General features: G+C 43.9%; 1 protein-coding gene across 1 annotated transcript in view; it reads right to left on the reverse strand.

The window, feature by feature from the left end:
- The window catches only part of LOC109915100 (thioredoxin reductase 3-like), a 72,655-nt gene extending 68,216 nt beyond the window's left edge, over positions 1 to 4,439 (reverse strand). The window contains exon 1 of the mRNA XM_048606666.1: positions 4,039 to 4,439. Coding sequence (XP_048462623.1) covers positions 4,039 to 4,155 — 117 coding nt within the window. The 5' untranslated portion in view covers positions 4,156 to 4,439. The remainder of the gene's footprint in view (positions 1 to 4,038) is intronic.
- Between the last annotated feature and the right edge of the window lie 12,164 nt (positions 4,440 to 16,603).

Here is a 16,603-nt window from a genome sequence, read left to right on the forward strand (position 1 = left end):
AAGAGGTGGTGGAAAATGAACATTGTTTGAAAAAGGCAGACATCAAGGATGCTTGGGAGCAGAACATCTCCTCGTCAGAGCAGATGCACCAGAGACGGAGGAATTGGGAAAATGGGGTGGTGTTTTTGCAGGATACAGGCTGGGAGATGGTGTAGTCTGGATAGCCATGGGAGTTTGTGGGTTTATAGTAAATGTCAGCATGTATGCTGTCGCCAGAAATGGAAACAAAGATGTCAAGCAAGGGGAGGGAGGTGTCTGAGATAGACCAAGTGAATTTGAGGGCAGGGTGGAAGCTGTTAGCAAAGTTGATGAACTGATCCAGTTCAGCTGGATGCAAGATGCGGCACCAATGCAGTCATTGATGTAATGATGGAAGAGTTGGAGAACAGTACCAGTGTACATACTGAAGAGAGACTGTTCGATCAAGTGAATTTGAGGGCAGAGGAAACTATTCGTATGCCTCCTCTGAAAGCAGGTACACAAAAAAAAAAAAATTAGGCCAATTCCACCATTCAATAAGGTCTTGGTTGAATTGACTGTGGTCTTAGCTCCACATTCCTCTCCCCACAGCCCTGCCAACTTAACCACCATCAGCACACACACAAACACATCACTGACTCCCTTACTGATCAAAATTCTAAATTAGCACTGAAGAAAGTCAATGACCTTGAATTCACTGTTTTGAGGGAAAGAATGGAGTAGGCTAAAGCGCTTTAAAGAGGAAAAAAAATGCACCTGTCTTCTTTGAGACACCCTTAATATTTAAACTCTGCCCCTGGTTCTTGATTCCTCCATTGAGGGTGTCATCCTTTCACTACCCTTCTTTGTCAAGACCCCTTCAAAATTTTACATATTTCAATCAGATCAGCTCTAATTCTTTTAAATTCCAGTGGGAATAGGTCCACTTTCTCAACCTTATAAAGATAACTCTTTCATGCCAGGAATCAGTCAAGAACTGCTTCTAACATAAAATGTACAATTTCCAAAAAAGACAAACTATGTTGTACCCAAGATGTGCTCTCACCAACTATCTTCCTATAATGATTAATAAGACCATAAGATGAAGAAGCAAAAGTAGGCCATTCTACCTCAGCCTTGAATATACTTAAAATGACCCAGCTTTGACAGCCCTCTGTGGTAAAGAATTTTACAGATTCACTACTCTCAAAAGAAGAAATTCCTCCTCATTCTTGTTTTAAGTGGGTAACCTCTTAACTGAGATTATCCCCTCTGGTCCTAGATTCTCCCAAGTGCTCTAAAATTCTTGTATGCTTCAATAAGGTTGTCCTTCATTCTCCAATATTCCAATAAGTACAGGCACTATCTTCTCAACCTCTCCTCATAAATCAGTTCCTCCGTACCTGTATTTAGTCTGGTGAACCTTCTCTGGACTGCCTCCAATGCCAGTATATCTTTCCTTAGATAACAGATCCAAAACTGTTCACCATATTCCAGCTGTGGTCCGACTAGTGCGTTGTATTGTTTTAGCAAAACCCTCATTGCTTTTATACTCATTCCCTTTGAAATAAAGACCAACATTCTATTTGCCGTCCCTATTACTCAATGAAGTTGGATGCTAGCTTTTGTGATTCATGGACAAGAATTCAAATCCCTCTTGTGTAGCTTCCAGATGTTCATTGTTTATTTAAATTTAAATGCTGAATATTGTTTAATCAAAAAGCTCCTCTGTTATTCCTACCAAAGCGCATAAACTCACGTTTCCCCATATTACGCCCCATCTGCCAAGTATTTGCCCACTCACTTAACCTGTCTACATCCCTCTGTAGACTGTCATCCTCACATCTTCCATAAATACATAAGTATTTGGATTGGTGGGAGATATAATGAATTCAGTTCCTCCACTGGTTTTGACAGGGAATTCTATATGCTTATTCCTTGGGTTAAAATGCAAACCTCATTCAATATTTTAATAAAGTTTTGCACTAATTTTGTAAGACGCAGAAGTTCCTTGCCCATACATACCCTCTCCCAAACCTTGCTTTAATATTGCTTTTCTAATCATTAAAAAAGAGAACTAATTTACAGGAACATAGAATAAAGAAACAAGTGGCCATTTAGCTCCTCTAGCCTATTCCGTCAGAGATTGTAGCTGATCACCTTTTTCCTCACATGACCCCCATTCTTGTAGAAATGCATTTATCTGAACTGAACATGCTAAATGATTGAAGTTCTCTGGTTTCCTAACTATCATATTCCAATGTACAAGTGTCCATGCTTCTTAAGTTTGTAAATGATACATAAAAGCACTTTCAAGCATCCAGTGGTTGTGAAAGCACAATATTAACACGTTTCTTTTTTTTTCTGTCTTTATTGTAGTGGATTTGTTCTGCATTCTCTGTAAAGGGAACAGCCTCAGGATATTGCAAAGTGCCACACACAAAGCAACAGTTAAAGGGGATAAGGCAGAAATAACACTCTTTTATTCCCATGGCAGCTTATCGCATCATCAGGATATCAGGCAATCCGCATACTGAATGAAATCACTTCTAAAGTGCAACCTCTATACATGGACAAATACAATAGCCAATGTTCAACATTCTACATGCAGTGATTGCCATAAAATGATCCATTAATTTGCTTTGGTTGTGTTCATCGAGGGAGTATCATTGGCTAAAATGGAAGTGAAACAGCTCCTGATCAGACAGCACAAGACAGATCTTGTAGACTGTGAAGTCCTCAATTCAAGTCTCTTGTCAAAGACAGAACTTTGAAGTATTGTATACTGCTTGTCTCAGTATGACATTGGATCCTGGAATGCGTTTGAGTGAATTATGCAGCCTGACATTTGATCATGAAAAACAGGCACATTCATATGATGCATTTTGATATCCAGTAGCCTTTGATTGGGATATCAATTAAGCTTTGCTGTGACGTTTTACACAATCACACTGCCTGAAAATTTGTATTCAAATAGATACTTGATAATAGATGACCGAGAGGAAAGTTATACTCCAGTAAGAGTTCCCATGTTTGCAAATTTATGCTATGATATTTTTCTTGTAGTAAATAAGATTATTCAATTAATAAGAACATTTCCAATTGCTACTTTCATCACTGTACCACTCCATACACTTATGTTGAGCACAACTTCACTCAATGCAATACTAAGGGAGTGCTGCACTATTAGTAGCACCAACTCTCAAATAAGATGAGTGTGTGAGCATAGAAGATGCTATCATTCAAAGAGCTGAGCAGTTCTCCCCAGTATCCTGGGGACATTGGTCATTCTTGGGACTGGTCAGAAGAAAGACGACACTAGGCTATAGTCCAAAAGGTTTATTTGAAATCACAAGCTTTTGGAGGGCTGCTTCTTTGTCAGGTGCCCCTCCAACTTCACCGGACTAACGAGCAGTGCTTCAAAAGCTTGCGAGTTAAAATAAACCTGTTGGACTATAACCTGATGTTATGTGACCTCGTCCACCCCAGTCCAACAGAGGCACTTCCACATCATCATCCCTGGAACAGAGTTAGCGACAAAACAAAACTGTAGATGCTGGAATCCAAGGTAGACAAACAGGAGGCTGGAAGAACAGAGCAGGCCAGGCAGCATCTGGAGGAAAGGAACAGTCAACGTTTCGGGTATTAAGAAGGGTAATAATACCTTTCCTCCAAATGCTGCCTGGCCGGCTCAGTTCTTCCAACCTCCTGTCTTAGAACCAGCCTTAGAACCAACATGGGTATGTTAAAGCTGCTGGCGGGATCCTGTTGTGTACAAAGCAGCTACCGATTTTTCAACGTGATAACAGTGACCACACTTCGTTGGTACTAAAGCAATGACTCAACCCGACGGTTGTGAAACAAGTTTATAAACTTGACCAATAATTCTGATGGGGATGGGGGTGAAGGAGTTGGGAGGTGCGCTGCCTCAGCGTGACATGTTCACATTGCCCTTATATCCAAACAGATGGGTATTTATAACACCAAAAACCGGAAGAAGGAGGATGGGATGCTCAAACTCAGCAGAGTAAGATATATTTTAACATTTCCCCCACCCACAGGCCGCGACCCCGGACTCACCTTCTTGCAGTACGGGCAAAAAGTTTTACTGAACACCAGCACATTATGTGAATCGATGAGACGCTGGATGCGGAGCTTGAGCTCCTCGTGAGTGACGGTGGAACCGGTCGGAGGCATGGTGCCCGGGGCCGGGGACAGAGGAGACCGAGACCGGGACCGGGACAAGCGACGCTGCCCCTCCAACGCACTGACTTGAATCAATAAATCGCCTGCTCCGTCCTACTTTTCCCTCATGAAAAGTAACAGTTTGCCGAAAAAACGCAACTAAATTCTCCGAAGGAGGGGTTTTCGACGAGACGACCGACGGAGAAAATTCGCGAAGCTTCACCGCACTTTGCCCCGCGCGCCACCGCCAGACTCCGAGCCTGGCAGCCCGTTCCTCCTCACTGCGCATGCGCTTATACGGACAGCCCCGCTCCTCCTCACTGCGCACGCGCTCACCCGGGCGGCCCGCTCCGCCTCACTGCGCACGCGCTCACCCGGGCGGCCCGTTCTGCCTCATTGCGCACGCGCCGCCCCGGCATTTCGTTCTCGGTCGCTCCTGCCTGACCGAAAGGGAGGGTCCTGATTGATCACGGTAAAATAAAACAAAGAAATGCGGGTGCTAGAGACTTGACATAAAATTCTGAGGGTCAATCGAACTGAAACGTTAATTCTGCTTTCCCTCCACAGATGCTGACAGACCTGCTGAATTTTTCCAGCAATTTATGTTTTTGGAGGGTGATTGGCCGACACACATATCTTCCATTACGCCGTCGCCCGTCCACCAACTAAATAAAACCATCGACTACCTTCTCTAAGGGAATGGGATTTATTTAGCTCCTTCCCTCCCCCCGCGACCCTGAATAATGCTGCAGGACCTCTCAGGCATCATGCAAGACTCCTGAAGTCATGGGGCCGTTTCCATGGCAACGGTCTGTGTTGGTGCGCCCTTCCTGTGGAGAAGCCCTGTAATTAACGGAGAAAGGGGCTGGCCATTGGAGCCAATAAGGGGATTCAGTCCCCATCCTCCTCCAGCTCTACATCCTATTGAGATCTCAACCCAAAACATTTAATGATTATTTAGATGGACACTTGAAAAGCCATTGCATACAAAGCTATGAGCCAAGTGTTGGAAAATGGGATTAAGCTTGATAGAAGCTCGAAGGCTGATACAGACATGATGGGCCAAAGGACCTCTTTTTGTGCTGTAAATTTCTACAATTCTCATTCCTACCTCTGGAGCATCATTGATTTCTATCGCTCTGCCATTGGCAGCTGCACCTTAAGTTACCTGGCTCCCAAACTTTGGAATTTCATCTCTAAACCTGTCCACCTCTCTCTTGTGGCTCAAAATGTGCCTCACAGACCAAGTTATAACAGAAGATACAGAAAGTTCCACCTTTACCAATTAGTGATGGAGGTCGGCAAGTGGGTAAAGTTAACTATAACTTCTGCAGGTTAGGGTGCTTTGTAGCAATGTAACATACTTAATTGGAAATCCCTGTGGGACTTGCATTGCATACATTTGCTGTTCTATTTCCTATGTTAGATAGTGACTAGACTTCAAAAATAGTTCATTGGCTGAACAGCACACTGAAACTGTCTGTGTAAGGTGCTATATAAATGTAAGTCGTCCTTCTAAACTGGGACTTGAACCCACAATCTGCTGACTTCTGAGCAAAGAGAAGTGACGCAGGACCCCAAGCGTCAAATATTGAAATTAATCCAGATTTAGGCTGGACACTTTTACTCAGACCTGTTAATTAGTAGTTTTGATTTTTCAGATTTCTGAGTCTGTACAGTTCTCTGCCAATTCTGAGGATCAGTATCATGTCTCTTCAAGGCGCTGCCTCTAGGTTTTCATTCTCAGGACAACTTTCCAACCTCTACTGAAAGCATGAACCTCCCCTACCCCAACCACTCCCACTTTGGGACATCCACCATTTTACTCCTGACTTACCTGCAAAGTCCCTTTTCCTTCCAGTTATTCTGCCACTTCCGTGGGATTGGGGATGTTACAAGAAGAAAGATGGTGAGTATCTGCCTACATCCTGTCAAGCCCCTGGAGCTGTCTTTTCCTGTACCAGTGGAAAGCACTGTCATTTGCAAGTAAGAAACTTGCAAGCAAGTGTCCCTTTTCTAAAGAAGTGACATAGGAGCAGGAGTAGGCCATTCGGCCCCGCAAGTCTGTTCCACCATTCAATATGATCAAGGCTGATCATTCAATACAGAGCCTATTCCTGCTTTCTCCCCATACCCTTTCATCCCTTTAGCCCTAAGAACTAGCTCTAACTCCTTGAAAACATTCGACGTTTTGAGTGCAACCACTTTGTGGCAGAGAACACCATAGGCTCTCCACTCTCTGGTAATGTCTTGTACAGCTGTAACATGTCCCAACTCCTGTACACAATGCTCTGATCAGTGAAGGCAAGAGTGCCAAATACTTTCTTAACCATCCTGTCTACCTATGATGTCATTTCGAAGGAACTGTGTACCTACAACCCTAGGTCTCTCTTTCCAACAACATGCCCTACCATTAACTGTGTAAGTCTTGCCCTGGTTTGGCTTACCAAAATGCAATACTTTGCATCTATTGAAGTTAAATTCCATTTGCCATTCCTTGACGCACTGGCCTAGTTCATCAAAATCCCTTTGTACAATTAGATAACCTTCACTGTCTAATAAACCACCAATTATGGTGTCATCCGCAAACTTATTAACCATGCCTCCCCCGCCCCAAAGCCAGAACATCCTTCCTCGAGCTCTCCTCCCTGTGATTCCTCCCATTGCTTGTGTAACAACTTGGATGATACACATTACATACATCGAGATGAAGGAACTGAGTGCAATTTTGTTAAGTTTGCAGATGGCACAAAGGTAGGTGGAGGGGCGGGTAGTTTTGAGGAAGCAGGGAGTTGCAATAGGACTTGGACAGGCTAGGAGGTTGGGCAAAGAAGTGGCAAACAGAGGTTATGCACTTTGGTAGGAAGAATAGAGGGGCAGACTATTTTCTAAATGGGGAAAGGCTTTGGAAATCTGAAGCACAAAGGGACTTGAAGTTGTAATTCAGAATTCTCTTGAGGTTAACATGCAGGTTCAGTTGGCAGTTGGGAAGGCAAATGCAATGTTAATATTCATTTCAAGAGGGCTAGAAGACAAGCAGAGATGTACTGTTGAGGCTGAATAAGGCTCTGGTCAGATCTCATTTGGAAGATTGTTTTAGATTTAGATTTTTAGATTTAAATGTATTGTCTCATAGAATCATACAGCATGGAAACAGACCTTTCAGTCCAACCAGCCCGTGCTGACCATAATTCTGAATAAAACTAGTCCCACTTGCCTGCGCTTGGCCCGTATCCCTCCACGCCTTTCCTACGTATGAACTTATCTAAATGTCTTTTAACATTGTAACTGTACCCGCATCTACCACTTCCTCTGGAGTTCATTACACGCGCTAACCACTCTCTGTGTAAACAAATTGCCTCACGTATCTTTTTTAAATCTTTCTTCTCTCACCTTAAAAATTTGCCTCCCTAGTTTTGAAATCCCCCACCCTAGGGAAAAGATATCTGTCCATTCACCTTATCTATACCCCTCATGATTCTATAAACCTCCATAAGGTCACCTGTCAACCTCCTACGCTCCAGTGGAAAAAGTCCCAGTTTATCCAGCCTCTCCCCTTAACTCAAACCCTCCATTCCTGGCAACATCCTGGTAAATCTCTTCTGAACCCTCTCCAGCTTAATAATATCTTTCCTATAACAGGGAGACCAGAACTGCACACAGTTCTCCAGAAGAGGCCTCACCAACATCATGTACAACCTCAACATTGACATCCCAAATCCTATACTCAAAAGTCTGAGCAATGAAGGCAAACATGCCAAATGCCTTATTAACCACCCATTCTATATGTGATGCAAACTTCAAAGAGCAATGAAGGCAAACATGCCAAATGCCTTATTAACCACCCATTCTATATGTGATGCAAACTTCAAAGAATTATGGACCCGAACCCCTAGGTCTCTCTGTTCTACAACACTACCCCAAGGCTCTACTTTTTATTGTAAAGGTCCTGCCCTTGTTTGTTTTACCAAAATGAAATACCTCATATTTATCCAAATGAAACTCCAACTGCCACTCTTCAGCCCATTGACCCAATTGATCAAGATCTGTTTGTAATCTCAGATAACCTTCTTCACTGTCCTCTGTACCAACAAGCTTGGTGTCATCCACAAACGTACTAACCATGCCTTCCATATTCTTGTCTAAGTCATTTATAAAAATGACAAACAAAAGTGGACCCAGCACCAATCTTTGTGGAACACCTCCAGTCTGAAAAACAACCCTCTGCCACACCACTCTCTGTATCCTGCCATTTAGCCAATTTTGTATTCAATTGGCAAGGTCACCCTGAATCCCATGTGATCTAACCTTAGTCTACCATACAGAACCTTGCCAAAAGCTTTACTAAAGTCCAAAGAAACAATGTCTACCACCCTGCCCTCCTCAATCTTCTTGGTTACTTCCTCAAAACACTCAATTAAGTTTGTGAGACACGATTTCCCTCACACAAAGCCATGCTGACAATCTCCAATCATTCCTTGCCTCTCCAAATGCGTATGAATCCTATGTCTTTAGAATCACTTCCTACAACTTACCCATCACCGAAGTTAGACTCACGGGCCTATGGTTCCCAGGCTTCTCCTCACATCTCATCTTAAGCAAAGACACAACGTTAGCCACTCTCCAGCCATCTAGCACCTCACCCATAATTATAGATGTATGTAAAAATACAGCAAAAGGTGTTTTTTCACATGCTAAATGCAAAGTGTCACTATGCTGCGGCACCATCTTGAAATGCTGAATATAATGCAAGATTTTACAGTGATAGATTTCATCCCCTCTCTTCTTGTTCCTCCTCTGCTGCTCCTCCAGTCATTGTTTGACATTCAGTAAAGTCATGAAACAGGCTCCGGGGTCTTGGTTACAGGCCTTTGCTGCTGCCACTCCCGTGACCACCATATCCAAGCTGAGCCATGGGACTGGAGATGCTTGCCCCTCCTTTTCCTCATCCAACACTCCTCCAGACAGTGCCGTCGGTCCACTGTCTGTCCCTTTTGCCAACGCTTCCTCTCCCCCAGGCACCTGGGCCTAGCTGCGGACCTGGAGCCTCGGCTCAGCCTGTGAGTCCAGGCCGAGGGAGTCAGCCCGGGACCCATTCCTCCCTCACCAGGAGACCCCTGGCTGGGTTGGACCCATGTCCAGCTTGTCCCGGCATTGCTGCTGCTGCAACTGGACACTTCTTCCTTCACTCACCACTCTGCAGGCTCCAAAGAAAAGAAAACAAAGATTTTTGGGCACTGTATCTAAGGAAAGATGTGCTGGCCTTGGAGAGGGTCCAGAAGAGATTCACAAGAATGATGCTGGGGGGTGACGAGTGGTTGAGGAATCTGGTTCTTACTCAATGGAGTTTACATAAGGGGGCATCCCATTGAAACTTAGAAAATACTGACAGGCCTGAATAGAGAGGATGTGGAGAAGATGTTTCCACTAGTAGGAGAGACGAGGACCGAAGGGCACAACCTCAGAGTGAAGGGACAGCCCTTTAGAACTGAGATGAGGAGGAATTTCTTCAGCCAGAGGGTGGTGAATCTGTGGAACACATTGCTGCAAAAGGCTGTGGAGGCCAAGTCATTGAGTGTCTTTAAGACAGAGATAGATAGGTTCCTGATTAGTAAGGGGATAGAGGGTTACAGGGAGAAGGCAGGAGAATGAGTTTAAGAAACATATCATCCATGATTGAATGGCAGATCAAACTCAATTGGCCAAATGGCCTAATTCTGCTCATATAAATCATGGCATTATGGTCTTATGACCAGATGTTTTTTCTGGTTATATTTTGGGAAGACAAAAGCAAATATCTTCAGTCAACGCCACAAAATACATTCCCCAGAACCTGTTATCTAAGGAAAGGTATACTGACATTGAAGGCAGTCCAGAGAAGGTTCACTTGGCTGATGCCAAATAGGAGGGACTGTCTTATGAGGAGAGGTTGAGTAATTTGGGCCCTTACTCGTTGAAGTTTAGAAGAATGAGAGGTGACTTTGTTGAAACGTGCAAGATTCTCGGGGGACTTGAGAGGAGAGATGTGGAGAGGTTGTTTCCCCTTCTGGAAGAGTCTAGGGCCAGAGGGCATCATCTCAGAGTAAGGGGTTGACCGTTTATGACAGAGATGGGGAGGAATTTCTTCTCTCAGAGGGGAGTGAATCTGTGGAATTCTTTACCACAGAAGGCTGTTGAGGGTGGGTCATTAAGTGTATTCAAGGGTCAGATAGACAGATTTTTAATTAATAAAGGAATCAAGGATTATGGGGAAAAGGCATGAAAGTGGTGTTGAGGATTAGGTAACCCACAATCTCATTGAATAGCAGAGCAGACTCGATGGCCTGAATGGCTCCTTCATCATATGGTCGTAAATAGATTAAGAAAACTGCAAAAAATTGCCTTTGGTGTATAATGTGGAAAAAAGAGAACTAGTCCACTTTGACAAGAAGAGTAGGAAAGTTGCATATGATTGAACTGGAGAGAGAACGTAGAACTGTGAGGTACAGGGGATCTGGATGCTCTGGTGCATGAATCATATAAAGTCAGAATTAGAAGTGATTGGGAAGACAAATGGAATATTGCTGATTATTGCAGAGGGAATGAAATATAAAGGCAGGATATTCTGCTACAATTGTACAGGTCATTGGTGAGTCCATACCTGCAGTACTGTGTATGGTTCTGAATTTCTTATTTAAGAAAGAATTTCAAAGCATTTAAAGCAGCTCAGAGAAGGCTCATTCCTGGGAAGGGAGTTCTCTTACAAGGAAAGGTTGGACCCCTGTCCCTTAGAGTATGCCTTGCTTAGTTTTAACAGGACTTCCAATATTTATAAAAATTGAAAGAACTCTGGATGCTGTAAATCAGAAACAAAAATAGAGATTGCTGGAAAAGCTCAGTAGGTCTGGCAGCGTTCTGAGGAAGGGTCACTCGACTAGAAACATTAACTTTGATTTCTCTCACAGATGCTGCCAGACCTTCCAATTTTATACCCCATTTGAAATAAATTCCATTGCCTTCCCTATTACTGCTGAATGTGTGTACTAGCTTTTTGTGATTCATGGATGAAGACTCCCAAATCCCTCTGTGCTGTACCTTTCTGCTGCCTTTCTCCATTTGAATAATATTTAGCCCCTCTATTCTTCCGTAAATTTCCTTACATTATATTCCATCTGCCAAGATTTTGCCCTCTCGCTTACCCTGTCTATATCCCTCTGCAGACTCCTTATGTCATCCACACCACTTGGCTTCGTATCTATTTTTGTGTCAATCACAGACCTGGTGATAGTACAGTCACTTTCCTTATCCAAGTCACTAATACATACTGTGAATAATCTTGGCCCCAGCACTAATCCCTGTGACATTCCATTAGTTACGGGTTACCATCCTGAAATTGCCCCCCCCCTTATCTTAACTCTCTGCCTTCTATTAGTTAGTCAATCCTTTATCCATACAAATACACTAGTTCTAATGTCATTGGCTCTTATTAAATAGCCTAACATGTGGAGTCTTATCAAATGCCTTCTGAAAATCCAAGTATATTACGTTCACTGCTTATCTTTCATCCATTCTGCTTGTTACCTCCTCAAAGAATTCTCATAATTTATCAGGCATCACATCCCCCTTTATGAAGCCAAGCTGATTCTGCTTGATTGTCTTGTGTATTCTAAATGCTCTGCTATTATATCCTTTATCATAGACTCTATATTATATCCCTTTGCAAACTTCATATGTTCTCTTATGCAATAATCACTTCATTAACAGACTCCAGCATTTTTCCAATGACAATGTTAGTTTAACTGGCCTACGGGTTCCTACTTTCTATTTTCCTTTTTTCCTGAATATTGGAGTAACATTTTCCAATTGTTGATTTCATCCCTGCCTCACATCATCCTGCAAAGTATCTTCATAGTTGCCATACAAAAGCAAGTTATTGTTAGAGGCAGACATGGAGAGTCAATAGCCTCCTCTGTATGGTAATAATTCTATAATTCTGTGGTTCTGAGATTGTTCATTTTATAAACGAGGCTGACAGTAAACAGAAAATGCCGCACTGTCAGGGATCAGTATTGCTGAAGTGTGCATTGGCGGAGGATCAGTACTGAGGACATTCAGCACTGTCGGAGGGTCAGTGCTGAGGGAGTGCTGCACTGTCGGAGGGTCAGTGCTGAGGGAGCGCTGCACTGTCGGAGGGTCAGCGCTGAGGGAGTGCTGCACTGTCAGAGGGTCAGTACTGAGGGAGTGCTGCACTGTAGGAGAGTTAGTACTGAGGGAGTGCCGCACTGTCGGAGGGTCAGTACTGAGGGATCGCTGCACTGTCGGAGGGTCAGTGCTGAGGGAGTGCCGCACTGTCGGAGGGTCAGTGCTGAGGGAGTGCCACACTGTCAGAGAGTCAGTACTGAGGGAATGCTGTATTTTCAGAGATGCCATCTTTCAGATGGATCATCGAGTCCAAGGTTAGTTTGGCCACCAGGTGGAGATAATGAGCCTACAGCCACTATGTCAAAGAAGAGATGTGGCATCCTCTCCAATATCCTGGTCAATATTTATCCCTCAACCAACATAAATCAAATAGATTACCTGATGATTATTTTATTATTGTTTGTGGGAGCATGCTTTGTGCAGATTGGTTATCATGATTCTTTTATGACACTATATAAATAAACCTGTCTGAAAATGCCTGATCTTGGGAGCACAGCAGATTTAGGCCTGGTTAGTGCTGGCATGGGAGACCACCTGGGAATACCAGGCAGGATAGAGCGGGCTCTTGTGGTGCAGCAGTAGTGTCCTTACCTCTGAACCAGGAACCCGAATTTATATCCCACCAGCTGTAGAGGTGTGTATTAACATCTGAACGGACTGATTAGAAACTAGCTAAATATATTAGCTTTACTATCTCTGAGTGAGTTATAACAGCACTGCAAAGCCTCTTCTAGGGATGCCCACCTCAAAGAAGTTGTCCTCCTCCCTCTGGAAAGACGTCAGTGGATCTCTCTCCCACTGCAACCCTCTGGTAATCTCTTCGGCCCTGAAACTGCTCGACCACATACTGAAGCAAACCAGGCACTACAGCCACATTGCCTTTCTCAGTACCTGCCTATGGAACTGGATCATCCCCAATGTACTCCAATCTACATTCAGTTTGGCCCTGACCACGGGCAGCCTCTACATACAAAACATCCAGCAATGTGGACTTTACCAGTTTCAAAATCTCCCCACCCTCAGCCTCATCCCATGACCAACCCTCCCTCTCATCCCCACCTCCTTGACCTGAGTGTCTTCTCTCCCACCTATCCGCTCCACCCACCTCACTGACCAATCCCCACCACTGCCTACACCTATCACCATCCCACCTACCTTCCCCTGCCCCACCCCTCCTCTCTATATTTATTTCTGAGCTCCCTTCCCCCTCCCCATTCCTGAAGAAGGGTCCTGACCTGAAACATTAACTTTCCTGCACCTCTGATGCTGCCTGGCCTGCTGAGCTCCTCCAGCTCCACACTGTGTTATCTCTGACTCCAGCGTCGGCAGTTCTTACTATCATATTACTTTGGTTATAAAGTAAATTGAAACATCTGGAGGTTGAGAAAGATGCAAGTCAATCTTTCTTTGCTTAACACGTTGTAACATTGCTGTTGGTCTCTGAGTTCTTGATGCGCTGACAGTTGTGGAAAACAGTAACAGGGTTTATATTCTGTTGCCTATAAACCTGCCTCAAGGGCACCATTATCTGTGAAGAGAAGACATTGCTTTTTGCCTTGATTCTGTTGCTTGTTCACCAGCCTGTTTCTGAAGTTCAAATCCTATCTCAGTGACCTCCAAGAACTTTCAAACAGTTAGCTTTTTAATCTCAGCACTTGTTACAATGAATGATCTATCTCATAGTCAATTTATCGAACTGACACTTCATCTCCTGCAGAATTATTACTGCACCAAGCATCTGGAGAATATGAGGTCAAATCACTGTGGCATTTTCATCATTTTAGATCACTTTTTTTTCACAAAGCTGGGTGTAACTTCAAGTAACCATAAAGCTGTTGAATCTTTGTTAAAATCCAGAGGAGATTTACCAGGATGTTGCCTGGTATGGAGGGAAGGTCTTATGAGGAAAGGCTGAGGGTCTTGAGGCTGTTTTTGTTAGAGAGAAGAAGGTTAAGAGGTGACTTGATAGATCATACAAGATGATCAGAGGATTAGATAGGGTGGACAGTGGGAGCCTTTTTCCTCGGATGGTGATGGCTAGCACGAGGGGACATAGCTTTAAATTGAGGGGTGATAGATATAGGACAGATGTCAGAGGTAGGTTCTTTACTCAGAGAGTAGTAAGGGTGTGGAATGCCCTGCCTGCAAAAATAGTAGACTCGCCCACTTTAAGGGCATTTAAATGGTCATTGGATAAACATATGGATGATAATGGAATAGTTTAGGTTAGATGGGCTTCAGATTGGTTTCACAGGTCGGCGCAACATCGAGGGCCGAAGGGCCTGTACTGCGCTGTAATGTTCTATGTTCTATGTTCTATCTTTGGGGAGATAGTGATGGAGTGGTAATGTCACTGGATTAGTTAATCCCAGAACCCTAGGCCAATTCTTTGGTGAACCTGGGTTTGAATCCCACCAATGTGGATGATGAATTCTGAATTCAGAATTCAATAATAATATGGAATTTTCTAAAAAAGCTAGTCAAATAGTAACTGTTGGTTGTTGTACTAACCCATCTGGTTCAGTAATGCCCTTTAATGAAGTATATCTGCCAAACTTACCAAGACAATTTTTCTTTTTTTTAATTCATTCGTGGGATGAGAGTGTCGCTGGCTAGGCCAGCATTTATTGCCCAACGCAAGCTGGAGGAACAACACCTCATTTTCCGGTTGGGGACCCTACAGCCCTCCGGACTCAATATTGAGTTCAATAATTTTAGGCCCTAAACTCTCCCATGTCCCAGCCCCCCACCCCACACACCAGGCCTTGTTACCACATAGCCTGCCACTACACACTCCCTGTTGTTAGTCACTAACAGTCCCCATTAACAACTATTCACCCTCCCAGCCTGATCGTTAGCAACTCTTTTGTCTGTCCAACTGTCTTTCTCTCTCTTTGGGCTCTATCCTATCGTTTACTCCCTACCCCACCCACCTCCCTATTTTCTGCATATAAACTAACATTTTCCCAGCCACCATCAGTTCTGAGGAAGGGTCACCGGACCCAAAACATTAACTCTGTTTTCTCCTCCACAGATGCTGCCAGATCTGCTGAGCTTTTCCAGCAACTTCGTTTTTGTTCCTGATTTACAACATCCACAGTTCTTTTGGTTTTTATTTATTGCCCATCCCTAATTGCCCAGAGGGTAGTTAAAAGTCAACCACATTGCTGTGGGTCTGAACATATAGGCCAGACCAGGTAAGGATAGCAGTTTCCTTCCCTCAAGGGCATTCGTGAACCAGAAGGGTTTTCCCACTAATTGGCAATGGATTCACAGTCATCATTAGACTCTTAACTCTGGAGTTCTTTTTATTGAATTCAAGTTCCACCATGTACCGTGATGGGATTCAAACCCGGATACTATCTAGCTCTCTGGATTAGCAGTCCAGCAATAATACCACTAGGCCATCACCTCCCCAGTACCTTTGTGACTCCAGGCCCACAGCAATGTGGCTGACTCTTAACTGGCCTCCTAGCAATGAGAAATGAGTAGTAAATGCTGGCTCAGTCAACAATGCCCACATCCCATGAAAGAATAAACTAAAGTCAGAGATGTTGAGTGGATGATCCATCTTGCGCTCCTCCTGAGATCCCCAGCATCATTGAGGCCAGTCTTCAGCCAAACCAATTCATGTGATTTCAAGAAACAGCAGCAGGTACAGGCCACTGCAGAGGGCAAAGGCTGTAGATCATCACAATACTGCAGCAATAGCATTCAAGGCTTATGCTCCAGAATTAGCAGTGCCCCCTAGCCAAGCTGGTCCAACACTGGCATCTACCCAACAATAGGAAAAATTGCTCACATATATGCTGTTTACAAAAAACAGGAAGGGTCCAGACCCGAAACGTCAGCTTTCCTGCTCCTCTGATGCTGCCTGGCCTGCTGTGTTCATCCAGCTCTACACCTTGTTATCTCAAATCCAATCTGGCCAATTTCACCCAATCGGTCTAAGTCTCCAGCATCAGCAAACATGTTTACAGCATAGAATGAGGCCATTCGACCCATTGTGCCCATACCAGTCAGCGAAGATCTGACTACACTAATCCCTTTTTCCAGCTTTTGGCCCATAACCTTGGAGGCAATGGCAATGCAAGTGAATATCTAAATAAAACTTAACTGCTGTGAGAGTTTCTGATTCAACTAACCTTTCAGGCAGAGAGTTGCAGACTCTAACCACCCTCTGAGTGAAAACATTTCTCCTCAACTCTCCTTTTAGCCTCCCAGCTCCTACTTTAAATCCATGACCACTGGTTATTGACCTGTCTACTAACGGAAAATG

Source organism: Rhincodon typus, chromosome 16 (assembly GCF_021869965.1).
Source record: "Rhincodon typus isolate 14 chromosome 16, sRhiTyp1.1, whole genome shotgun sequence".
Classification (NCBI taxonomy): domain Eukaryota; kingdom Metazoa; phylum Chordata; class Chondrichthyes; order Orectolobiformes; family Rhincodontidae; genus Rhincodon; species Rhincodon typus.